Genomic DNA, 24,713 nt, shown 5'->3' with positions numbered 1-24,713 from the left:
AACTTAGGGATAGTGATATGAGGTACCTCATATGACGCATAAACCTTCTACCTGAGTACAAACAATACCACGTACACTCTCAACCGCGTGTTCAACACCTTGGATATCCCGGCTATTAGTCTCGAGATCGAATCTTCTCAGTCCTCTCAAAGAACTAAGCTTGATGACATCCAGTAAATCTTGCAAAGACTTCTGGATCAGCTCATCGCTGTAAATGACATCAGGGTAATATCCCTGTAGTTCGAACTCCACCCTCAACCTCAAATTCTGCAACCCGTCCAACCTTTCCAATATCTCTAAACACATTTTCCATTCTGAAAACTCTACTGTTGGGTTAGCTAGCCCCGTCTCGGTACTTGAACCCATGGATGCATTAACATCTATCTGTAGAGATTTCATCGATTTGAATCTTGAAGGAATAACGGTCTGTGAAAGGTAAAGTAATGTCTCGGGATTGTTGATATCGAACGTGTTGCAAGAATACAAAATGGGAATTCCTTGGTTGTATACCTGGCGACACGTGAGAAGAACAGCAAGGCAAGAATCAGAACGTGTGTAGAATGGGGAGGGCCTTTGAGTATGGTGGCGCATCCATTCATATGCCAAGTACTTTCGTCTTTGGGCACTTGGAATGCAAGAGCGCTCAATGTCGTATTGAGAACTGGCTGCATGTTCGATATCATGAGGCTCCTTACAGCGAACATGCCCTAGTCTTCGACGACATTGGAGTAGATGGAATATGTTCCCACCTAGAACTTCCTGCAGAATTTTCTCCACAATCTCGGGTGGCAGTTGAAGGAGGCTTGCCGGTATCTTTCTATTTCTCTTCCAGGTCGAAAAAACACTCGTCAAATCCCTCCTTCGTTCGGTGGGCTCAAGAGATAATTCTCGCTTTCTCCTTTCTTCCAACGGCTTGGGTTGATCTCTGATCTTCCTTTTACGAGCTTTGGCCATTTCTTTTCTTTGTGCTTTCCGAATTCGATCGAAATCACCTTGTCCTCTTTGTATGTAGATGCAAAATAAGGTGATTGGAAAACAGACGACTGCTAGTAGGATAATGAGAGCTTTTACACGAGGTTCGATTCTCTTCTTGGACCTCATAATGAGCAGTCTGTAGGAGCGAGTAAACGGACAGGATCTGTGTTCTGCCAATATTCAATACAAAGTCAAGGCTGAAAGGTATCAACATTCGGAAAGATGTGAATTTTCTTTCGAACATGAGTTAATGACAATTACTTGTGTATTGAATGATTTGAATGTTTCGACTCGAAATAGGTTATAAGATTGAATGAATCACACAAGTTTCAAAGCCTCGCGGCTGAATGTTGGGAGTTCTGATATAGGTATGTACGGGAAGCCTTAAAATGATTACTGAGCGAGATGATGTAGTTATGTGAGGATGTGGCACTGTGCATATTTACACGACCACAGCGAACCATCCCGATACTTAACGCAAGACAGACTGATACGAGGCAGAAACTGGGTGTCCAATGTCAAATATACATACCTAGTAGCTAAAAAAGAAACCAATAGGCAACGAATTCGAGTACTTCTCGGCTTGTTTAACGACTTAACGGCTGCTCGCTGGCAGCGAATATATGGTTGGAAACCCAGTATCAATCGCGAAAGGCAGGCTGGCTCGGCTGGGTAAAGGTTGTGCTAGTGGCTCACCAGGAGCAGGGGAGTTTGTATATAAGGAGCAGTTACAGGTTACTAACCCGGGTCTTCTCTCGATAACTACTCCCTCAAACTAATGAGGATGTACTTACGTGTCTCGTTTGGCATCGTTAAAGAAGAATAATTCTTTTGAATTGTCTTTGAATATTTCAGATATCGATTCGACGTTAAGTTTCAAGAGATAAAAGTAAATACCTTGTAGTTGGCTCTACGTAACCGAAAAAAGCGGCGGAAATTGACCATTATTCAAAAGAATTTCAACAACTAAAATCTCTTCTCGATATAATACTAAATAATAAGAACACTTAATAACAATACAAAAAAGACTCAAATTTTCATTCGATTTTTTCAAATTTTAATATTTGATTTGAAATGAATTTATAATCTATTAAAAAAGATCTTTGAAAGGGGATACTCAATTTGCGCCGCTTTTTTCGGTTACGTAGAGGTTGGTGTCCTACCTAGCTTTGCTAGCCCCGGCCTATGGAGATATGCAGGTGTGGCATAAAAGTAAACTATTGTGGCGGTGCATTGACCTCAGCCTTAAACTTTTCGAAGCTCTCAGTTCTATCTTAGAACCACAACAACCACATCCATCATAAAAATGGCCGAAGTCGAGATCACAAGTCCTCCAACCATGGCGCCGGTCACTGAAGCTCCGGAAGAAACTTCTGCAGCCCTTACCACTACAAACAATGAAGCAGGCGCACCCGCCGAGCGCAAAGTTAAGAAAATCATCCGTCGAAAAAAGCGTCCAGCGCGTCCCCAAGTCGATCCCTCGACGATGAAGAGCGAGCCTCCTCCACAAACTGGTACTATCTTTAATATCTGGTATAACAAATGGTCAGGAGGTGATCGGGAGGATAAATATCTATCTAAGACAGCTGCTGCGGGACGTTGCAACATTGCGAATGATACCGGATATACCAAAGCCGACAAAGTGACAGGTAGTTACTTCTGTTTATTCTTTGCAAGGGGGATCTGTCCAAAAGGTCAGGAATGTGAATATCTACATCGATTACCAGGAATTCATGATATGTTCAATCCAAACGTTGATGTATTTGGCCGCGATAAACACTCGGATTATAGAGACGATATGGGAGGTACAGGAAGTTTCATGAGGCAGAATAGGACGATTTATGTAGGAAGGATACATGCCAGTGATGATATTGAAGAGATTGTTGCGCGACATTTTGCCGAATGGGGCCAGGTCGAGAGAAGTAAGTTCTTTTCCTTCTCTCTCAAACAAGGCAATGAATATATGCTAATCTGTATTACTTAGTCCGAGTTCTAAATACGAGAGGTGTCGCTTTTATCACATATTCGAATGAGGCCAATGCGCAGTTTGCGAAAGAAGCAATGGCACATCAATCCTTAGACCACAATGAAATCCTAAACGTACGTTGGGCGACGGCCGATCCGAATCCGATGGCGCAAGCACGAGAGGTACGGAGAATAGAAGAGCAAGCTGCGGAAGCTGTTCGGAGGGCACTACCTGCAGAGTTTGTGGCTGAAATAGAGGGGCGCGACCCAGAAGCACGAAAACGTAAGAGGATAGAAGGAGGTTTTGGATTAGCAGGTTATGAGGCGCCTGATGACGTCTATTTTGCTAGAGGTGCCAATGCGGTAAATCCGGCGGGTAGACAGGGACTTGAGTTAGAAGAGGAGCAAAGACTCATGCTTGAAGCGGATGCCTACGAACAGACGGAACAGAAAGAAGAGAGTGGAGGTATATTTTCCAGTAGTACTTTGGCGGCACTAGAAAGTGCCAAGGGGTCAGTTGCGACGAAACCCAAACCCACAGCATCTGCAGGGCCATTAGTAGCTTATGATAGCGATAGTGATTAAATGGGGATTAATGGAGTTTAGGAGTCGGTCAACTATCGTAGTATGGTCATGTATACTGTATAATATTCGGTCGCTTAGAAGAGCCAAAATTATAGGAGCTTTGTCTCAGCTTTGAACGCAGAAGTCATAAGGGAATAAAATGGTAAAAATGTACCAATGTCCCGTGATTGGTTGTGTTCTCATGATGTCATCATGCAACCATCAGCTATTGAAAATTCTCGAATACAACATTTCATGCCTCCCAATCCATAGATCCATAACCGGTACACTTTGACCCGCATCCTCAACCTTGGTATTCCACTCCCTCTCAATGGCTTCTTTGATTCCTATTTGCACCTCCTCACTCGCCAAAACCTTCTGGGCATGATAGGGCCCAAACATACTGGCTCTCACCGCAGCTGAAAGCAGTGCTTTCACATGACTTAACATAAATACATAAGCTGTTTGTTCTAGACTCATTCCCACAGTTGATGTAATGGCGCCAAACAAAGGAGCAAGATGAGCTGATACGGGCGGTATTTCTCCAGATGTTGTTTTGGGTGCCGAAGATATAGATTTTAGCAGCATGGAGAATTCCTTCAATGTATGAACTCCATCATCTGGAGCGGAAGTAGTCAACCCTTTAGACAAAGCAGCGGAAAATGATCGGTCCCAGATAGATAATAAAGCTCTTCCCTGCGCAATCGAGGCACGTCTTCCCACAGTACACATGATCGATGCATCTTGAGCATCATCTAGATCAACCAGATCTCTAGGGTTCCGATGCGCAGCGAGTACGAATGGGAGGGTAGTAGATGCATAGGAAGATAGTGAGAAGGCTAGGAAATCCGGGAATGATGATCTGGGTTTTGTGTGCGCGAGATAGGACTCTAAACCGCTACTGAAGGCGAATGAACCGAGTGGGAGGGCGGAATCGGAGAGGAGGAGAAGGAAATGGTTAGACTGGGGAGAGAGAACTAGGGGTTGGTTAGAAAGCTTTTCATCCAAAGAGATGTGTATGTTCTCACCACTGTTGATAGCAATAGGATCTTTATCTTTCAATGACGGAGAGGATATAGCTCGAACGCTTAATCGGGCTCTTGCGGCTGCTAGTTTCCTCTCCAGTTCCTGAATCTCATCCTCAATATCCCGAGATTCATTCCCTATATCCTGAGACGTATTCTCTATATCCAGAGACTCCACTTGAAGACTCATTGGGATATCATTCCACTAAATAACATGTGTGGTTGAAGTGCGTGCCGATAGCCATATCAATTCGACAAATCAGATGTGGCTTTAACCTTAAGCATATTTTAAAGTGTGGCTGTGGCGGTGACTAGGCTATAAATCCAACGGATCCAACCGTTTGTCAATGTTTCATCTCTCGAACGACTTTCGAAAGTAATTCAAGAGAGCACTTCTAAGATCTGACTGATTTCAATTATTGGTCGAAATTAACGTAAAGCCTGGTTATATCTCACTCATACTAAATAGTCCTTATGGAACCTCATGTACACTCGCAGATTTTCATCTATTCTTAGCCCCCGTTCCTGCTCATATGGGAACCGGTGAGGCTGAATTTCTTATTTATGATATCCATAGGGTTTCGGCTTACCCAGAACACATCTGTCAAGTCCACGGTGTATTGATACATGGATCTAATCTTAGATGTATTTTGGGATGGTGGCCCAGCACAATTCCCCCATGTTTCGGAAATTTTGATGAGGACAGGATCCTCTCGCTGAGCATCCTCTCAAGCATTGCAGAGTTTCTTTGGCTCCCGTTTGAGCTATTGATGTTTTGCACTGGTGTTGTTTACTGTTGGGTGTGGATTATCTGAAATGTACTACAGCATAAATCACATGCATATTCGTCAAATTGGCGTGTGTTGTCTACCTATCCAACACGTACAACGTTGTCAGTGTAACGTCTTTGTTTCTCGGGTGTATATCTGCCAAGGCAGCACCCGTCAAAATTCGGACCACTCATCCAATTCGAGAACACTGTCAGAATTTGTTACACTTGATTTAGAGTCACACATGCACATCTTCATACTTCTAAGCGCTCAAACCAATTACACTGCAGCAAGATTCATTTCATGACTTGATATTGGACATCAATTTCGTCGATAGTTCACTGATTATGGGATAGTTCATGAAACACTGTGCCGCAATCCTCCAATGAGGCTTCTTGCTCGCTGTACAGGCTGTGTTCGTGGTGGCGGGGCTCTCCCTAGGAGATGTTTACCTTCCCTATGTTACTGAAATCTTATCCTCAACGACATGACAATCCCTGGTCTCAGCCTAGTGATCTTGACTCGCTTCCCTGCTAAACTTTGTGGAGCTTGACTATATAATACACAGTGTATTCAACCAAGTGGCCCTTAACCAATTCATATCTAAATATCTTGATACTCCAATATAATTAGCACCCTACACACAAGCCAACATGATTGTCACTTTAGCACTCCGTGTTCTCCAGGTAAGCCTTTCGCCCAATCTTGCGGCATAAAGACTGTCTAACTAACTCCCTTCAGATGCTGTTCGCAGCTGTTGTTCTAGCACTATCTGCAGTTTTGATTCATGGTTATGGTCCGGGTACTTCGTGGTCCCTTACATCTTATGGGTCTTTCTGTGGTGGAGCTGCTCTTATATTCGCTGCCATTGGGGTCGCTGCTTGTTTCGTGGAAGCTTTGCAAGGCATCATAATGCTTGCTCTTGATGGCATTGCATCTTTCTTTCTCCTTGCTGGTGGAATCGTTAGTTGTCATTTTCTTCACTTTATTTCAGCTCTTGCTAATAGAGTCCTTATCTAGGCATATGCCGCGACTATCAAGGTCGGCAGCTGTTCTGATTTGAATTATATTAAAGACCATCCCAATCCAATGTTCCCTGGTGGACACAAACAATATTCCGGTGATGTTGTCAAAGCTGTGGAGGACGACCTCAAGGCTAGATGCCAAGAAGTTCAAGCAAGCACGGCATTCATATGGTTCACAGCGGCTTGTTTTGTTGGAACAACTGCTATTCACTTCTTGAGCAGCAAACGTGGCGGCGGTGCTGCGAGCTACCCTTAGACTTCTCGAGGCGAAACATGCGACACAGACGCAGAACTGGGGCACATTCTAATGAAGAACATGAAGCTCTGGGAATATTCATACGAACGGCTTTTTTGTCTTTCGAACTTGGGTGTCGATATGTGTATCGGGGTATACAACAGTGATTTATCTTCACGAAATTTTTTTGTTGACGGAGGGGTAAACCTCATTCTTATTATCAAGTAAATAAACATTTTGCGAATACATTTTCTAAAAGTCAATTATTTCGAATCAAGTTTCTATATTTGTTTCTATCTCTTCTTAATAAATCGAATTCGTCTCAATCTTTCCTTATTAATAAATCCTATAGTAATTATTATATTATACGTATTATATTATCTAGATATATTCGTTATTATCTTTTTATATTTAAAAACAAAATTACAATCTTCATCTTTGTTATTTATAAAAAAGATTTATAAATACTAATTATAATATAGACTAGTATTTATATATTTTGTTTATATAATAATTACTATTAATGTTAATACTCTTTTTTTAGTTTTATTTCTCCTATAATAAGCTATATCAAAATACTAATTAGTGAATATCAGATTTAAAAAACATTTTAAGTTGAAAATCCTATACGAAGTACTATATTATAAATCTAATTTAAAGATAATTCTAAAAGTTTTATAATAGTATCTTTTGAATAATATAGTATACTTATTTAATATTTGTAATTTTCAATATATCTAGACTTCTTATATAAAATAGAGAATATTACTATTACGAAGTTATAAATATTGAGAGTAAGACTAGAAGATTAATCGATTTTCGATATTAATTCAAATCAGCTCGAGAATATCTTGAGAAGACTCTTATTACTTCTAAGTAATTACAAGGCAAATCTTCGCAATCTTTTCGTGAAAATATTGTTGTTATTATATAATTACACTATATCTTTGATATTAAGACCGGCTGTTATACTTCAAAGTTCCGTGTAATCATACTTTTTTTCTCCAGATGATTTTGCTTCTTTAACAACATTATTGAGGGCCTTGAGATGACTCCAATCTCTTGAGTCACCACCCAATTCCCACGCAAACACTCCACCGAAGCCTTTCTGTTCCATTACCATCTTGAACTTCCTAACAATTGCCTCCGGTGTCTCCCATGACCAAAATACACTTTCATCCTCGTCGAGAAAGTAATGGCCCTTGTGGCGTTCGTCGTACTGTCCCAGTGCCATAGCTCGCTTGAAGGATGTCTCAACTGAGGTTGAAGGGTTTTCCGTCCAAACAAATGCTCCAGACTTACCCAGATCGGCCCCCGTGTCGAGATCTTCCATTTGAACAGTAGGAAGACCTAATGGGCTGCGGATGGGTCCATGATGTTCTTCGAGTGGAATGATCTTGAACCACTTCGCATAGAAAGCAAACCCAAGGATTGCTTTGTGAGGAGGAACACCATTTTTGATATATCGATCCACCGCTTCAAGGGATCCTTCAATACCAGCGTGGTGTACGGTGACGTTGTCTCTGCGGTTCATCAAATCATAGGTCATAATATTGAAGAAATCTATATGTTGTACAAGTTTTCGAATATTGTCAGGACCAAATGCCATCATATCTCGATGCAGGCCAGGGACAGCAGCGGAGAGAATCTTTTCGGGGCCAATTGCAGATCGAAGTTCAGAAACGAGCTTTGAGAAAGCGTCAACTTCCCAAGTCTTAGCCGAGTTTGTAGTTCCAGGTTGCTTATAATCATCACCATTGCCACTATCAAATTGGTGTTAGCAATGAAATTATCTCCATGAGCTTGCAAGAATTCCCAAGTCGCCGAGAACTCTGCTTACCCTGGATATTCCCAATCAAGATCAACTCCTGTTAAAAATTAGATACTAGCTCCTGAGAAGGATTTGTTACATCTTGCCATCTGTATTGGTGATATGAAGTAGAGACTTGATGTTCTTCGCAAATGATTTGCGGCTCGTTTCATTTCTTGCCGCAATTCCAAATGACTCCGTATCACCCCATCCTCCCAGAGCCCATAATACCTTTACGTCTTTGGGGAACTGGGATCGGATGGCGCTGGTGTTCGTAAAGAATGGGTCCAAGGCTGAAGGGGATGGGGGCTCCGGGCTGATGAGCAAAGACGGGCTCACAAAGGCCAGGCACACGTGAGTTATCTCTGAAACCAAAGACGGCTCTGAAACAAAGTTGTGCTACGTATATGTTGGTCTGTGTACAAGATCTATCAATACCATGTCAAAGATCTTACCCAGGAGGCTAGGTATATGGAGTATATTGCGTTCGAAGACATAGCAGGGGCTGGTAATATTGTACCCGTTACTTGATGAGATTACAACTCATGAAAAAACGTTCTAGTCGTGAGGAAAAATTGAGAAGGAAGTAAAAGTAGAAGCAAAGTAATGAAAGTGGAAGTGAAAGTAATAAGGAATGGGAAAGGGAAGGCGAGAAAATTTTCTGGGGACCATACTTGAGAACGCCATATTCACTATTCACAGCTTGCGTGTGCGACCTCAATGTAAGCAATACTTATAAATATATAGAAAATGTATAATTCAAGTAGGAATTCAAAGAGTGGTGTAAATGACTTGCTATTCCTGTAAACATACCATGAAAGTAATGATTGGTCCTGAGCACGAAGCTCTATAACTAGGAAATTCAGTCCGACTATATTATCTTTCGTGTCGCTATTAGTAGTGTTTCGCCATCGGAATCCGAAATAGTATAGACAATAGCATTTCCCGTAATCAATACACGAGTCAGTATGATGATAATGATTGAACTTCTCTAAAATATTATCGTATGTAATATCAAAAGCTATATTACTAAAAGTATTCAATACTATTTAGTGGAATATCAAGATTACTAGTAATATATTAAAATACTAGAATTAATTACAATATATCTATTCCTTTTCAAATTAAACAATAGAATCTTATTATTTATTTCAAATTGAAATAAAATCCCTAGTCTCTAACCTAATATAAATAGGAATATATAAAAAGTGAATATTTTACATTAGATTTCGATATTCAGATATAAGAGTAATTATGAGAGTAATATAGGTATACTTCTTTTCAAACGCACTGACTACTATATTAATATATTAATACGCGCCATATTTTTATTACAGTGTACTTCAAGGTTGTCTATACTGATCCGAAATACTAGCATTAGATTGCTCTCTCGCTGCCTGGCATTCAAGCAATTGTGGAATTTGCTCCCTGAGTCTGGACCCAAAGCAACGCATGCGGATGACTTTTTGTTCTGTTGATTTTATAACCTAGACAACACAAAACTACATACTACCTGATGGTGAGAAGAGCCACGCTATAGTTTAGCCTTCAGCGTACCTTTTATTTTGATGAGTGTAATGTATTAGCCTCTAACACCGCACCCTTGAAATTTCGATCATTTAGATCATATGGGCATATGGATATGGATAAATCTTTGGAGGATTATAGAGACACCATGATGAAAGCCTTCAAAGAGCCTCTCTCACATCGAGATATCTCTGACATATGGGACAATCTGCGAGAACATCCTACAGACCTTTGCGGTGCAGGAAAATCGCCCATTACATGGAATGAAGTATGGAAGTCTTTAGTGGATGTGTATGGAGAATATTGTTTAAAGGAAGCAGTAAATGCAGCCACAAAAGCATGTAATAAAGGGGGCCATGCGCCAAAGCGAGATTCTACGCCTGAAATTCTGGTCCCACCGCAATATTGCGAGCAATACGTTGGGTTGACTACAGTACAACGAATGTATCCTGACAATGTTTTATTTAAATGAATTGTCAAAATGTGTCCAAAAGGAAGGAGGAGACTAATTGACACGCAGTTGCAGAGAGTGATTGACATCAGGTCAAATATGATAAGAGGTCAGGAACACAGCCGAAGAAAATATGTAATAGCTGCAACGTAGAATGTTCATTATTGCAAACAGCCCAATAGTGAATTTTAAAAGGGAAGATCCTAGTTACTATGAAGATGGTGGAGTAGCACCGGGGACACTTGAAGTAGTACCAATGTAATCCTGCAAGCATGTTAACATTATAATCCCTCTATTGTAAAAAAAAGTCTTACTTGAATGCTCGAGGCGTTTCCTGGTAGCTCCACTAAATCTTCGAATTGCCCAAGCATGGTAGCAAAATTGAATGCATATGGACTGCTGGAAAACCTGCCACGAAGGTCAACAATTGATTGGAGAGACATCTTCACCCTTGAAAGTTTTCGTTACTACCCTCTAATAAGAAGCAACTTACATTTGTCCAACTTCATCTGATAATATGTCAGACTTCTTCGTGATCTCGGTTCCAAAGCTCGTAGCTTTGAGACTATTTGAGAAGACGGGCTTAATTCCAATCTGCAAGGAGAATGGTGCTTTAGCTACCGGCTGTTCAACCAAGAAGACAAAGGTGAATTCTCGAGGGAGCCCAGTGCACTGCTGTTCGTTCTCTTCAAGTGACCAAAGAAGTTTGCTGCTCTGAATTCCTTCAACAGATCGAGTTGAACCCTGTATCTTTAACATGTTACCGATGACTTTTGATCTATCGTATTCAGTAGATGGGGTGACCGTTGCAGTTGCTGGCGTAGAGACCCCTAGAGTTGCACCTGAAAGCAAGTTAGAAGTGTTTCTTGGATGACCGAATTCAGATATCTCAATAGTCTAGGCTGCAACTAAACAATATCGACTTATTCATTGTTTAGTCTATCGCCGAGCCTGTCTAAAGAGGTTCATAGCGTTTCGGATTTGAACTGCAAACTGCGATTAAAGCTTACGTATCTCTTGCTGCTCGATCAAATCCATGTGGTCCTGATGTCATCAAAGTATAGTTTCACTACTGACCTAAGGAAAAAGTCCAGTGCAAGTTCTCCGTCGAATATCGACCAAAAGCAATATGTGGAGCATATTTGATAATCCTCAGCGGTTGATTTGTAGTCTTCTCCCCGATATTCTTAAAAGCTTGGATGCTAATCTGAGCTCTTTTGAATCTATACTCAACCGAGTGCATGGGATGAAAAACAAAAGTTATGGCTACAAAGGTAACGTTGTGTGGCGGAGGTCCATAGAGACTCAATCGTTTCTCCGCATCGTAGACTCCATGATGAAGGCGTGTGAGACTTGCAGACACGAATGCCTCCTCGTGATGGTATTCATGCTCAAGCAGAGATTTCTGGAAAACTTGGTAGCGGTGGTCAGGCAAATTAGGGTTGGCTTCTTGTTGGTGTTTGATGGCTACGGGATTGCCGTATGGGGAAGGCATCCCCGAAGAAGCATTTTCAGAGTTCTGAGGCATTGTGTTGAAATGAAGCAAAAGCGTGAGAGAGTGGAATTCAAAGTCAAGACAGGATAGTCTGGGAATGTCCTGAAATTTAATGTTTTGAATTCTCGGGCTAGCATGTGAAGTAATAAGTACCCTATATATTTGGTCCAGATGGTGTGTAACCAATACACAGAGTACATGCCTAGTAGTCTACCTAGCTGTGTGATGTACTTTGCTTTCCATCCAGGGGCAAGCGCCTATAGGTTACGATAACCTTGCACAAACATGGTAAACTCTGTATTTTCTCGACCAATGTAGTGAGTGGTCCACTAAGTACCATCATTTGCTGAAAGCAAGCACCACCGGGGCTTTCAATAGCCCGGACTGGACATCAACTTCGAAAGGTCTCCCATTTCCTGAACACAATTGAAACTTTCAAATTGTTTAAAAGATTGAATCCACCTCGAACATTGGGTTACTTTAGATATTGACACATCTTATCTGAACGTCTGTACAGTTTGACCACCCGAACACTGTTAAATGTTTGAGGCTGTGGCCTTTAGAGTAGCTGACATCGAAATCAGTATTTCAGTTTGCAGAAGCATGCAATTGAGATGTTAGACAACAATTTTGTGTTACTCGAAAGAATCCTCTAGTCGCCTTCAAGTCAAACTAAGACCATAGATGACAATGAAAAGATATAGATAGTGTAGATACTTTTAGAAGCATAGAAATCCGAATTACATTAGTTGGATGTGAGAGAAAAGTGTATCTCATATCAGTGATGTGATTTTTTTGTTCTACTTCACCAATTCGTACAGCATAATCAGAACCTCGGAGCCCGGCAAATTCCACCGAGCAACTTCAAAGCTATCAACACCACGAAATTCAGATATCTACACCAATAAATCTCATTATTTTGCGATGTCTTCCTCTGCCCCCCTCGAAATAGCATCTACAATCCAGAGCGCCTCAATAAAGCGCGATCCATCTCCCAACCATGACATAAATCCCACTACCGCCGCCTCCAGCAAAGAGCCCGTAACTGTTCATCCAGACTACGCATTCGATGATAGAGATAGTATCGATGGCGAGGAAGAAATAGAAGATATCCCCTACGATGTTATAAGACCATTGCCACGGCGTGCGAGTTTCCCACCAATACCCGATTTACGATTTGAGCAGAGTTATTTGGCTAGTATTGCACATGCGGATTCATATTGGAAGGTTGCTTTCATAACGATTAGAGATCAAGTGTGTTTTCCCCCCCAATATTTATCTATTCTTCATTTGAAGAATGCGGAACACGCAGGCTAATTCTTACACCTAGGTATGCATGCCACTCATTCAAGGCATTGCTGTAACCCTCCTCTGGGCTGGTTGGAAGCACTGGAACAAGAATGCCAAACTTAGTGGCAACAGTGCCGGCGCCCGAGTCCGTCGATGGTGGTACACGGTTAATAACTGGCCGATCAAGGAGAAGATAGCAGAGATCGGAAAGAATGCGAAATTGGCGGCGGAATTGGGGGATGTGAGTCCCCTCGCGATGCTTTATTAATTTTTCGTTGCTGATGGATTTGGGCAGTATTATAAGACTCAAGCTTCTGCTGGAGATTGAGCTGATGAATGATGAACGGGGTGTTTTGAGAAATGGAATTGCATTTGCATGGGCGGCGTTTGGGACAATCCAGTGAAAAATACTGGTTTAAATATTGAGATATTCAAGTAGACGGAACTACACATTGTGAGGATGCATTTGATATATTGGGATAGCAAAATAACTTGATGCATCATCTCATCACAACACTGTATCTATCTCTCTTCAAGTACCGGGCTCTTTTGAGGCCGATCGTGGTAGGATGGAGAAGACACATGTAGGCATAAAATTATCGTGCAATAGCTATGAGATTTTCTCCATTCTATCATGAGCTAAGAGTAGCATAAATACTTATGTTAATATGCCTCGGAAGATGACTATGTATATCGGAGAACATAAGTATACCCAATGATCAGCTTTAGTAGCTCCCATCCAAGCAAATCACCCTCCATTTATCTTTACGCCTTTTGTCAATATTACGCCTTTTTCCATACCCGCTATCATGATTAAAAATTACAACATTAAGACCCACCATAGCCGACATTGATTGATGGTGGCAGGGTGGAAGCTTTCTCAGGGCTACCACGGAAAGTGAGAGTAGGCGAGAGTTGAGTTTGAATTGGTTTCGTCGTGATGGAAATCGGCTTGGTTTTCTTATCGGCTTCGGTCGAAATAGCCTTCCCTTCACTGGTGACTTCCGTAGATGTAGGTGGGCTTGGATCCTGTCGAGGAGCCACGCTGTCCGAATTTGATTTAGACTGTGGACTTAGATGAAGTTTAATCGTAGTCTTCTGCTCCGGTGTTGGAGTTTTGACTGGGAGCTTGACAATTAAGCTCTTCTGCTCGTCTTCGTCATCCTCCATTTGTTCAATTCCATCGGTCTCCTCTGCAGGCTCATCTTCGATTTCCTCAACATCGCTTGCTAGAGATACTTGATCGTCGTCTTCCTCGTCATCGCCATAATCTTGCTCACTAGCATCCTCCTCCTCATCGTCGTCCATTTCGTCCACTGAGTTATATCCCTCAATGTGCTTTCCCTTAGAAGCCCAATCGCGACCGCGACTGGAAGCACCAGCACGGCGTGGCCTAGAAGTTACCTCTTCTGACTCTTCACCCAGTTCGACGTCTCCACGACTATCCGCAGCAGCATGCGTCCCACCGATAATGCTTTCACCATAAACTCCACCAACACGAGATCTGACCTGACGACCACTTAATGTAACAGTAGGCCCCGTTGGCTCAGCTGGGGTGTGGCTGCCAGTGTTTCGAGTAGAACGGCGGGATCCAGTAGTGTCAGAGAAGACCTCATCTTCATCGTCCGAGTACGTGTACTTCATGCGCTTTCCTCTGGTACGACCTTCATACATCGAGAAGTTTGGTTCAGGACGTTTAAATTGCTCTTTGCGAGCTTGTCGATATTCTCTTCTCTTTCGTTTCTGTAAAATGTTAGTCAATCTGAAAATAAGAAAGTACTGAGACTAGGAAGATCATACCTCTTCAGTCGCCTCGAAACGTGGAACTGCCGCAAGCATTTTCCCACTTAGTGTTCGGGCTTTTTGACCACCATCGTCCTTGACTAGTTTCTCTGCTAACAATTTCAACTCATCAATATCACTTGCAACGCTCCACCAAGTTCTCTTCAAGCCGGTATAGTTGCTCTCCCTGTAAACTCTAAAGTGTGTGTCGTCCAGACCTTCCACTAAATAGTAACGACGTCTGTCGGCATCTGATCCCCAAGGCTGTACAGAAAGTGGTTGGTTCAAATCATCTTCATGGCGAGTTTGCTTGTATGAGGCTGTAATCATACCCTTAACCACGTCGGAGGAGGCTAAGGACCAGAGTATGAGGGTACGTAGTAGAGTAAGCTATAATTTCAAATAAGTAAGGTTCAATCCTTCCGTAGACAATGGATAAGTGACCTACCCGCTCTGTAGGAGACATAGAAGTGAACGTTGCCCCTCCAGAAAGAGGGTTCTTGCTTTCCCAATCCTTCGCCCATTGTAGTTTATGTGTTTGAACGGCTTCCTCGAGAGCACGATTATAATGTCCAGCTCTGTGTTCGATAAGTGATTAGCCATTGATTCTGCAGAAACTTCGAAGTTATGCGAGCCACGGCACACATGTCGCAAATATGACCTACTTCACATCCTGCTTTCTATTTAAGAGAAGCCCCAATAATGCGCAGAGAAATTGCTCCGCATGCTCCCCAGGCGTAGTACCAACAACAGCGTGTTCCAATTCTTGGGGTCCAAAGTTGGGTAGAGATTTCGGGAATACTTCACTGAACCGGGCACGGAACATGACGATAAACTGCATAGAATCTGTGTTAGCGACCATTGAACACCGCAACCACGCGATTTGTACGTGTAAAATCCTCTAACACGCGACGATAAGAGTTATACGTACGGCGATATCTGGATTATCTGCCAGAACATATTCATGAGGTGGTGATGGTTCTCTCTTTGGTCGTGGTGGAGAAGTCTCAATTTTACGTGCAGCAGTTGGTTTTGGGGCTTTTGAGAAGAATTTAAGAATGCCATCTTTTTTTGTTAATTGTAAACTTTCGTCCTCAGATGGTACAGAGGAGAGATCCGAAGAGTCGTCAGAAGATGCCATGTTGTGGTTGAGTTGTGGTGTTCTGAGATTCTGAGATCCTAAGATTCTGAGGTTGTTTGATAAGAAGCTTTTTAGATGATGAAGTCAGAGGAAGCTCAAAGATATTGCCGACAAGCGCGACTTGAGATTTATTGGTCTAAGCATTCTGTCACGCACGTACAACACAAAGGGACGTCAGGCAAGCGGTGAATAAGGTACCAGCAGTCTTTCTATTAGTCCAATAGTACGATTCGATATTTCCGAGCATTCTTTGATACCACCTAACCCCATGTCGTATACCACGTTTTGTCTCTCCCCACGAAGTTCATTCCCTTTCCAACTTCCACCAACAATAACTGCTCAAATCCAAACTCAAGTATTGGCCTTTTTGCCCGCCCAACCATCGCACCTATCTGACGTATTATGGTCGGTAGGTAGTATCATCTTTAGTGACGCACGAAATTTCGCATCCAAAGGAACCCACAGCAATATCCATCCCTTTTACCTTATGTATTCCCCAATGCTCTATATTCAAGAAGACATTGGATTGTTGTTTGATGCATGGGATGGAAATTCGGCAATGCCATGTAAGGGAAAACCACCCACACTCGCTTACGAAGATACTCAATGGAAACAATTTTGGACTCACCTGGCTTGAATTTTTTTGAAGATATAAACATAGAGAAATTTGTTAAACATATAGTTACCGTACGGAATTCGTATACGATCGGATAACCCCTCCTTCACAATTGGCAATTGTATTTTCATATAAATATAGAAATATATACATAAAGAGATAATAGTTTGTATCCGACGAAGAATTATTGGAATTGATGGATTGGAAGTAATAATTAAGACGTCGAAAGCTAAGTTGTGATTGATCTTGCGCCCGAGGTTTAAGTGGTGACGAAAGTACCTGGACGGTCGAATATACAACTGCCCACAACTTAAATTCTGCAACGTCATATCTCTCTAGCTAAAGCCAAAGCCTGAACATATGAAGGCCATTTGATTGTTGAACTGATTTCAGACATTGAAAACGTGCCTGTGGTTGAAACGCGAACTTGGAGGAAAAGACACAAAATCTCCATGCCAGTCATAGTGCGTTAATCCCACGTATCTTGCGCGCATAACGCCCAGCCTCAAATTTAGGAAGAAACCGGACCTCTCAATTGTTCAAATAACTTGGGACTTTGAAAATGTGTCCACGGTAGTAGCTCGGAACTCGGATTGGTGAGGGAGACAACAAAATTTCCGCAAAACTCTAAGAATCGCAAATACAATGAGTACATGAAGTTCAAGCTGTACAACAGTACAATGGGCAGAAGTGATTCCCGATAGTTGAAATACTCTTGGACATTGAAAAGCCTGCTATCTGGTCGCGATTTGCGCACCCCGCAATTCCTCGCTGCGTAGGGCATATGGCTCACATGGCTTAGCTCTGCACCACCCATGCAATTCACCAACTTCAAAAATCCACACAGTCATGAGGTACTACACAATCACAACAAAAAGTGGCAATAATGAAGACATTTTGATAGAACGCTGGAGAATTTGAAGATCGCCTCAGAACACTATCCAAAGGCCCAGGAAATCCCCAATGAATCCACATGCTTGTAGATACCACCAACTAAAACGTGTGCAGTTCTTGAATCCATTAATGCGACATCAGTCTTAAATGATATATGATGTAGAACACAAGATGCAGCGATGAAGGGAAAAGTCAGTCAAGGTTGACACCAAGATAGTGATAACCCAACTCAAACAATGATACCAGTCCTCAATGTTTACCTTTAGTTGGTACATTGTACCGCCTTTCATTGTCGGGCCGCGATTCATGACATTGGAATTCATTTGTTGAGGTAGATTTTGGGTCAGTATCGACAGTCGTCAGTAGAAATATCCACTAGCGTATCCTTGTAACAGCAGCCTTAAATTATTCATCTCGAACTTCAGGCCACAACATCCATTCTTTTCGGGACTAGTGCGGTCGCTTATCATTTTTGGCAGGCACACACTCGAAATATTCGTTCCTTCCTCTATTGAAATGAAAGTTCTTGAACCTCTTCCCCGACACAATTCTCTCAAACCGTCGCGACAACTGCAAAAAGTAAGTTACAACTTCAATTTCTGCTTTGCAATCCCAAGACATCATAGATGAATTTTTCCAAGATCATTTTTCACTGTAAAATGAGATTGATCGCGCCCTTTTTCACCTGGCGCTCTCCCAATTGGACTCAGAATAACCTCATCCTTCGACAGCATGCTTTAGAAGTCTGCTAACATCTTGTAAAACAGTGGGTAGGGTGATTAGGAACCAAAGAAAGGGCCGTGGCTCGATATTCACAGCCAACACCAGATTGAACAAGGCACCAGCTCAGTTCAGAACTCTCGACTATGCTGAGAGACACGGTTACGTCCGTGGTGTCGTAAAGGACATCATCCACGACCCAGGACGTGGTGCTCCTCTCGCCAAGGTTGTCTTCCGCGATCCATACAGATTCAAGCTCCACACCGAGACTTTCATCGCCAACGAAGGAATGTACACCGGTCAATTCATCTACGCTGGAAAGAACGCCAATCTCACAGTCGGAAACGTTCTCCCTCTCGGATCTGTTCCAGAAGGTACCGTTATCTCCAACGTTGAGGAGAAGGCAGGCGACCGTGGTGCGTTGGGACGTACCTCTGGTAACTATGTTACTGTTATCGGACACAACCCTGATGAGGGCAAGACCCGTGTCAAGCTTCCATCCGGTGCCAAGAAGGTCATTAAGAGCAGTGCCCGTGGAATGATCGGTATCGTTGCTGGTGGTGGAAGAACCGACAAACCTCTCTTGAGTACGTTTTGAAAGGCCCAATCGACAATAAATGACATGGAAAGTTTGGTATACTGATAATTCATACAGAGGCATCCCGTGCTAAGCACAAGTTCGCCGTCAAGCGTAACTCCTGGCCAAAGACTCGTGGTGTTGCCATGAACCCTGTTGACCATCCTCACGGAGTATGTAAAATTAACCATTTATGCCAGAATCAAGCGCTAATAAGAAATAGGGTGGTAACCATCAACATATTGGTAAAGCATCCACAATCTCAAGATACGCTGCACAAGGTCAAAAGGCTGGTCTCATTGCTGCGAGAAGAACTGGTCTGTTACGTGGTACCCAAAAGGTCAAGGATTGAGCGAGTTGAGGGGATTTTCATTGCTTCGGATATGTTGGGCCTGCATCTTTGTAATTTGGGATGGATCTCAACGAGGATGACAGAAAAGAATTCTACCAAACAATCTTGTGTGCTCTGGCATGATTTACTAGTGATCTGGAGATCTTGATAGCATGTTAACAGGCACTAAACAAAATGAATTGATGGCTTTTCTACCAACTTGAATCCAAAAAAATTGAACCTCTTAATCTCCAATGACTGGATTATCATTTCACAAGGGCATACGTTTATTCTGTGATTTTAAGCACCCTTACATATTTTGTGAACTGTGGGAACAATACTTCTTGGCTCCATTATGACCTACTTAAGAAGATTGGTTCCTCGCAGTGGGCCTTTGTTTCTCGGAAGCCAAGCCCAATTTCAGCCCCACCATATCTTTCTTCACCACGCCGTAACCCCGCCATTAAAATATAACAACTTAAAATATACCATCAGAGCTATAGTAACGATGTCTGGAACTAAAGAATACGCCCTCCTTTGCTTGGAGAACCCATTGCTTGGTAAGTAGAGTTATAACCTCAAGCATTCCTTAATGTCTCACTCTTGGACGCACAATCAACATGTAGAGCTCTCAATAGCTTCGAAGTAGCAAATTTCGAGGCTCGAGTTCATCATTCTCAAGGGAGAAAGCTATCTCCATTTAAGCTTCCAAACTGAGTCTGCTAATACACCTATTTAACTCAAACTAACTCCGCCATTCAGATATCCAAGCCCAGGGAAACCAAGCCCTTCTCGACAAATACGGCCTCAAGCCCAACGATGCCATCCTCGCTGAAGAGAAACACGCCGGCATCTACGAAGATCTCCTCAACAACTACTCCGCCAAATTGATTGCCGGAGGTGGAGCCCAAAACACTGCTCGTGGAGCCCAATACATTCTCCCTCCCAACAGCGTTGTATTCCTTGGCGGAGTCGGCGACGACAAATATGCCGCCATCTTGCACGATGCTGTCAAGACCGCCGGTCTCCGTGTTGAATACCGTGTTGACAAAACTCAACCCACCGGACGCTGTGGTGTTGTGATCACTGACCACAACCGATCTATGTGTACCGATTTGGGCGCTGCCAATCACTACGATTTGGAACATTTGAAGTCCCCCGAGGTCTGGAAGTTGGTTGAGAATGCTACACACTACTTTGTTGGTGGATACCATTTGACCGTCTGCCCACCAGCTATTCAAGCTCTCGCTGAAGAGGCTGCCAAGAACAACAAGGCATTTGTCTTTTCCCTCTCTGCACCATTCATTTCTCAGTTCTTCAAGGAGCCTCTTGATGCTACTGCTCCTTACTGGGATTATGTAATTGGTAATGAGACTGAGGCTTTGGCCTGGGCTGAAAGCCATGGTGTTGAATCCAAGGACATCAAGGAGATTGCTAAGGCATTGGCTGCTTTGCCAAAGGAGAACAAGAAGAGAGAGAGAGTTGCTATTATCACACAAGGAACTCTTCCTACCGTTGTAGCTGTCAACGGACAAGATGTTAAGGAATACCCTGTCCATGCCATCGACAAGAACTTGATCAACGATACCACTGGTGCAGGAGATGCTTTCGCCGCTGGCTTTACTGCTGGTTTGGTTGCTGGACAATCCCTCGATCAATGCGTTGATCAAGGACAATGGTTGGCTAAGTTGAGCATTCAGGAGTTGGGTCCTTCGTAAGTCTTTCATAAATTTCACACATGCACATTACATTGGTCAAAACTCGGTGTACAATTTCATCAAATTGTCTACATTACAGACTAACGATATTTGCAGATTCCCCTTCCCTAAGCAGACTTACAAGCCCACCAGCCAATAGATACCTATAAGCTATTCCTCATTCTGATTCTAGACGGCGTTCGGGTGATGGTTTCAACAACAGGAGCGTCTACAATCGAAATGATGTAGTGCATGATGCATTGACTTTACGATCCTCCACGATCAATTCATAGAGCTAGCGTGTTTTTTAGAAACCCAATAAAAAGTTATTTACTGATATCTGCTTTTCGCTCTCGGTTACAGCTTCTGACTGTGATCTTCTTACAATGTGTCAATGACATCTGTCTGGTGATGATTGCTGATGATTCTTGTTGATAACCTGGACTGTGTAAGAGTGAAAACATCTTACTGGTTAGTGACGACAGACGCAAGACGGGTATCGGATGAAGATGTGGATGATGACGATATTAGATTGGTGGGTTATGATGAACCTTCAATGATTCATGATAATGAATTGAACTCAGCCTCGGTGACCTTGTCCAGCGGGGGGTGTATTGTTGTAATTGTCATTCTCAGTTTGACTGTTCCAGATTGAGCTCTGTAACATAGTACCTCGATCAAATTCGCTAGCACCAGTATAGATACTACTATCATGGCTATTATAGGATGGGCGACCCAAGGTTCTACCGTAGTATGCCTTTGGTGGCGAGTTGTTCCCATAGATGCTGCTATTTGTTGAAAACCCCGATGATGAGATTGACATAGGTCCGAACTGTTTCGTCAATGACTCCTGCAACATTTGGTTGACTGGCGTGGAGGCATTAGAAGATGAGAATTGGTTCCTTGCATTATTCGCAACACCATTTGTGCCTCGTTGTTGCATTCCAGTCATGTTGTCGAGGGCCGCGACAGCAGCAAGTTGGTCTTTACTGGTTGAGTAATTCATTGATGAAAATCCACCAGAGCTTGATGACTTTTCGGGACTGATGGGTCGAAGCTCATTAGGCTTGGGTGTGAAGGGCGAGCCCCAGATTCCAGGTAGACTTGGAAAGCCTTTGGTGGGTGTTATATGGTTACTTGCCAATGGACGTGTTCTTTCAGAGCCAATAGGCGCAAATACCGCATTTGCAGTAGAGCTGCTCATACCATAAGATGTATCTTCGCTAGGAGCAAGACTTGCAGGCTCGAGTAAATCGTCTACCATACGATTCATTTCATTATCCATAATGCCCAAGGAGTCCGATACTACAACCACCTCGTTGCTGGTGTTCGTGTCATTCTGCACAGCGTAAGTGGATTTAGCTGGCTGACTTGGTGTTGCAGAGCCATTTGAAGGGGGTACGATAGTGCTTTCGGTACCATAGACAAATCTGCTATCATCGGTCATCATAATTGGACACGGTTTTTCAAAATGGAGAGCCATGCCAGCTCGTAAGATATCCCGGATACGAGCATAGTTCTCGTTGTGGGATTGTCGAATGATACCGTCGGAGATACGAGCTTTCAAAAAGCCATCATCTTTATTGTAGAGACTGTATTCTTCCAAACCATCTGGCAAATCCCGGAGAGGCTTAAAACCGAGTGTCTGTTCGTCTTCAGGCAACAAATACGAAAGATAAGGAAGCGATGCGACAGGAAAGAACCCGACGAGGGCGGAAAGTGCATCTGCAGCGGTCTTCCACATTCTCTGAATATGACCAATTAATGGACCTGTAGACTCCCGGTCGACTCCATCTCCAAGGCCGACAAGAAGGAGACGTTGAGAGATAATCCAAGCGAAATATTGTCGAATGGTGGGGAGGACTCTAATTGCGACTGGGCTGAGCTTTTCGAAGGAATCGCCAGATGAATCTGTGGCGGTCAAAGACTCCAGGTTTTCTGCTTCGGCTGCATCGGCAAGCTCTGAGATAAGTGCTTGTAGCAGGACGCAGAATACCTGAAGATTGAAGCCAAGAAGGAAATAAAAAGACTTTTTGAGGTCATCGGTTACACCACCCTCTGCTTCTACATATCATGTCAAAATCTCTACGTGGAAAATTAACATCAAGATAAGAGGGATCAACTTACCTGTAAGCCTCTGGGTTGCCAGATAATTTGCAGCCATATTGATTAGCACCAACTTGTTTAGAGTTTCCTCAAAAGAGTGATCTTTCAAAGCCGAGACCAATTGACCCAAAACTTCATTCTCTAATTCTCCTTGCGTAGAAAACTCCACACCCTTGTAAAATCTTGCATGTAGTCTCACGAACCAAATGACAAGAGCAGACTCGACGGGCGCTGGGCGACGTCTACTCTGCCTTTCTTTCTCCCAACTAGTAGATATTTTTTTGTACTCAATAGCCAAGTTTCCACGAGCCAATGTATGGGGTTCCTTGACAGCAACTGCACGTAACAAATGGTATAATGCATCGAGATGACTGCCGTCGGCGAGAGCAATGACCGCCATCTGGTTGTGGGCATTGCCGGAATCGGGATAAAGAGCTTCAGCTAGAGAATAATACCCTAGGGCAGGGTCCCAGCTGCGCTCTTTAGTTCTTAAGTCATTTCGATATCTACTCAAGTCTCCGAGACGAAGTAGGGTGAAGTGGCAGGAAAGCTTAAGCAGATGTTCAAGGGTTCTGCCAACTTTGATAGGCTTGTCCACAGACAGCGGGCTCAAAGAAAGACGGTTTGCGATGCGTTGCAATGCAGGAAGAGGACCAAAGTGAGAAGCAACACGCTGGATGTATCCCTTGTAGAAAAACTGACTCTCTTTAAGGAAATCAACATAGTGCTTCTCTAGCTTTCGGCGCTCCACAGCACGGCGTCTCTGATCGGCGGAACGGTAATGAGCGACAAGCTTTCGATATCGGGAATTAATCAGACTATGCGAGTCCCAGAGACGGTGTTGTACACGCTGCTTAGTAGCATATTCGAAGTCGCCAAAGATAACTGCTTCACAAGCAATGCGCAACCTGACATGATTAGAGTACTGCGATAAGACAAGAATACAATAACGGACTGTGTGAGAAGATGTTGAATATCTTCAAATGTAGGGGAGTCTTTATTCAGCTGCGACTGTAACTCCTTTTCAATCTTTTGTGCAACGCTGAGGAGACGAAAGTTAGCATGAATCGGCGGCACAATATTTGCGACTGCGACAATAGGAACTTACAGCCAGTTTTGTTGAATTGAAGATTTATCCATAGCTAAAGTTCCTCGGGAGATTATACAGAACCCCAAGGTCGACTTATTGTTAGGTTGATATTTGTCTTCCTGCACAAGAATAATGGTTGTAGGAGTTGGCCATGGAGTCTGGTGGGAAAATAAATGTGAGGGAAGATCACAAAATGGAAGTTTGGGGAATCTGCCAAAAAATCAAGGTGAATACAAATTCGATGAAATATAATTCACTATTCGATTATCGTTTCAAGGAATCAAGCAAGATTGAAATGACAAAAAGACTTTATGGTCTTTCTGAGCCTTATGCTTATGAGAATACATGAGGAGAATGAGGGGAAGGAATCGATGATGAGTTATGATTGAAGTGATGCTCCAGTATCCTTCCTACTGGTAACGATTTCCCTTATTTTTCTGCCGTATTCCTTTTTGTACACCGCCTTATATTTCCGCCAAGACAACCTCGCAACTTTTAACCATACAATAATAGATACTACGCGACCTTCCAGTATGTCAGAGGTTCCCACATGGCATATCACAACACAAGCAATCTGTTGTCACAAAAAAAAGCAATAATACTCAGCTATTATATTGGGACATTGTT

The 24,713-nt window shown here is 42.8% G+C and overlaps 12 protein-coding genes across 12 annotated transcripts; 6 read left to right on the top strand and 6 right to left on the bottom strand.

Annotated features, from left to right (window-relative positions):
* Window positions 1–27: 27 nt before the first annotated feature.
* On the bottom strand, window positions 28–1,101 carry EAE98_012385 (uncharacterized protein; the record flags this gene model as incomplete). Its single annotated transcript, XM_038960010.1, has 1 exon — window positions 28–1,101. One exon carries the CDS (start codon window positions 1,099–1,101, stop codon window positions 28–30), a length of 1,074 nt encoding a protein of 357 aa, XP_038803637.1.
* Window positions 1,102–2,281: 1,180 nt separating this feature from the next.
* EAE98_012384 (uncharacterized protein) lies at window positions 2,282–3,525 on the top strand (the record flags this gene model as incomplete). The annotated part of the gene is made up of 2 exons (XM_038960009.1): window positions 2,282–2,897; window positions 2,960–3,525. The coding sequence occupies 2 exons, from the start codon at window positions 2,282–2,284 to the stop codon at window positions 3,523–3,525; spliced, it is 1,182 nt and encodes a 393-aa protein (XP_038803636.1).
* Window positions 3,526–3,726: 201 nt separating this feature from the next.
* EAE98_012383 (uncharacterized protein) lies at window positions 3,727–4,719 on the bottom strand (the record flags this gene model as incomplete). Its single annotated transcript, XM_038960008.1, has 2 exons — window positions 3,727–4,481; window positions 4,533–4,719. The coding sequence occupies 2 exons, from the start codon at window positions 4,717–4,719 to the stop codon at window positions 3,727–3,729; spliced, it is 942 nt and encodes a 313-aa protein (XP_038803635.1).
* A 1,233-nt stretch (window positions 4,720–5,952) lies between these two features.
* EAE98_012382 (uncharacterized protein) lies at window positions 5,953–6,580 on the top strand (the record flags this gene model as incomplete). Its single annotated transcript, XM_038960007.1, has 3 exons — window positions 5,953–5,985; window positions 6,041–6,262; window positions 6,320–6,580. The coding sequence occupies 3 exons, from the start codon at window positions 5,953–5,955 to the stop codon at window positions 6,578–6,580; spliced, it is 516 nt and encodes a 171-aa protein (XP_038803634.1).
* Window positions 6,581–7,532: 952 nt separating this feature from the next.
* On the bottom strand, window positions 7,533–8,866 carry EAE98_012381 (uncharacterized protein; the record flags this gene model as incomplete). Its single annotated transcript, XM_038960006.1, has 4 exons — window positions 7,533–8,322; window positions 8,400–8,427; window positions 8,477–8,768; window positions 8,825–8,866. The coding sequence occupies 4 exons, from the start codon at window positions 8,864–8,866 to the stop codon at window positions 7,533–7,535; spliced, it is 1,152 nt and encodes a 383-aa protein (XP_038803633.1).
* Window positions 8,867–10,005: 1,139 nt separating this feature from the next.
* Window positions 10,006–10,368, top strand: EAE98_012380 (uncharacterized protein; the record flags this gene model as incomplete). The annotated part of the gene is made up of 1 exon (XM_038960005.1): window positions 10,006–10,368. One exon carries the CDS (start codon window positions 10,006–10,008, stop codon window positions 10,366–10,368), a length of 363 nt encoding a protein of 120 aa, XP_038803632.1.
* A 189-nt stretch (window positions 10,369–10,557) lies between these two features.
* Window positions 10,558–11,875, bottom strand: EAE98_012379 (uncharacterized protein; the record flags this gene model as incomplete). The annotated part of the gene is made up of 4 exons (XM_038960004.1): window positions 10,558–10,611; window positions 10,662–10,755; window positions 10,841–11,189; window positions 11,425–11,875. The coding sequence occupies 4 exons, from the start codon at window positions 11,873–11,875 to the stop codon at window positions 10,558–10,560; spliced, it is 948 nt and encodes a 315-aa protein (XP_038803631.1).
* An 891-nt stretch (window positions 11,876–12,766) lies between these two features.
* Window positions 12,767–13,460, top strand: EAE98_012378 (uncharacterized protein; the record flags this gene model as incomplete). The annotated part of the gene is made up of 3 exons (XM_038960003.1): window positions 12,767–13,096; window positions 13,173–13,373; window positions 13,428–13,460. The coding sequence occupies 3 exons, from the start codon at window positions 12,767–12,769 to the stop codon at window positions 13,458–13,460; spliced, it is 564 nt and encodes a 187-aa protein (XP_038803630.1).
* Window positions 13,461–13,960: 500 nt separating this feature from the next.
* On the bottom strand, window positions 13,961–16,055 carry EAE98_012377 (uncharacterized protein; the record flags this gene model as incomplete). Its single annotated transcript, XM_038960002.1, has 5 exons — window positions 13,961–14,875; window positions 14,933–15,304; window positions 15,363–15,492; window positions 15,580–15,749; window positions 15,846–16,055. The coding sequence occupies 5 exons, from the start codon at window positions 16,053–16,055 to the stop codon at window positions 13,961–13,963; spliced, it is 1,797 nt and encodes a 598-aa protein (XP_038803629.1).
* Window positions 16,056–18,191: 2,136 nt separating this feature from the next.
* Window positions 18,192–19,639, top strand: EAE98_012376 (uncharacterized protein; the record flags this gene model as incomplete). Its single annotated transcript, XM_038960001.1, has 4 exons — window positions 18,192–18,219; window positions 18,297–18,872; window positions 18,941–19,035; window positions 19,086–19,639. 4 exons carry the CDS (start codon window positions 18,192–18,194, stop codon window positions 19,212–19,214), a joined length of 828 nt encoding a protein of 275 aa, XP_038803628.1. The 3' UTR covers window positions 19,215–19,639.
* Window positions 19,640–19,701: 62 nt separating this feature from the next.
* On the top strand, window positions 19,702–21,050 carry EAE98_012375 (uncharacterized protein; the record flags this gene model as incomplete). Its single annotated transcript, XM_038960000.1, has 3 exons — window positions 19,702–19,753; window positions 19,956–20,907; window positions 21,008–21,050. The coding sequence occupies 3 exons, from the start codon at window positions 19,702–19,704 to the stop codon at window positions 21,048–21,050; spliced, it is 1,047 nt and encodes a 348-aa protein (XP_038803627.1).
* Window positions 21,051–21,470: 420 nt separating this feature from the next.
* EAE98_012374 (uncharacterized protein) lies at window positions 21,471–24,136 on the bottom strand (the record flags this gene model as incomplete). The annotated part of the gene is made up of 4 exons (XM_038959999.1): window positions 21,471–22,954; window positions 23,018–23,904; window positions 23,952–24,038; window positions 24,105–24,136. The coding sequence occupies 4 exons, from the start codon at window positions 24,134–24,136 to the stop codon at window positions 21,471–21,473; spliced, it is 2,490 nt and encodes an 829-aa protein (XP_038803626.1).
* Window positions 24,137–24,713: the final 577 nt, after the last annotated feature.

The sequence above is a fragment of the Botrytis deweyae genome (assembly GCF_014898535.1).
Source record: "Botrytis deweyae strain B1 chromosome Unknown BDEW_065, whole genome shotgun sequence".
In the NCBI taxonomy this organism is placed as follows: Eukaryota; Fungi; Ascomycota; class Leotiomycetes; order Helotiales; family Sclerotiniaceae; genus Botrytis; species Botrytis deweyae.
Note: the sequence above shows the minus strand (reverse complement) of the source record. Positions and strands in the feature narration are given on the sequence as shown.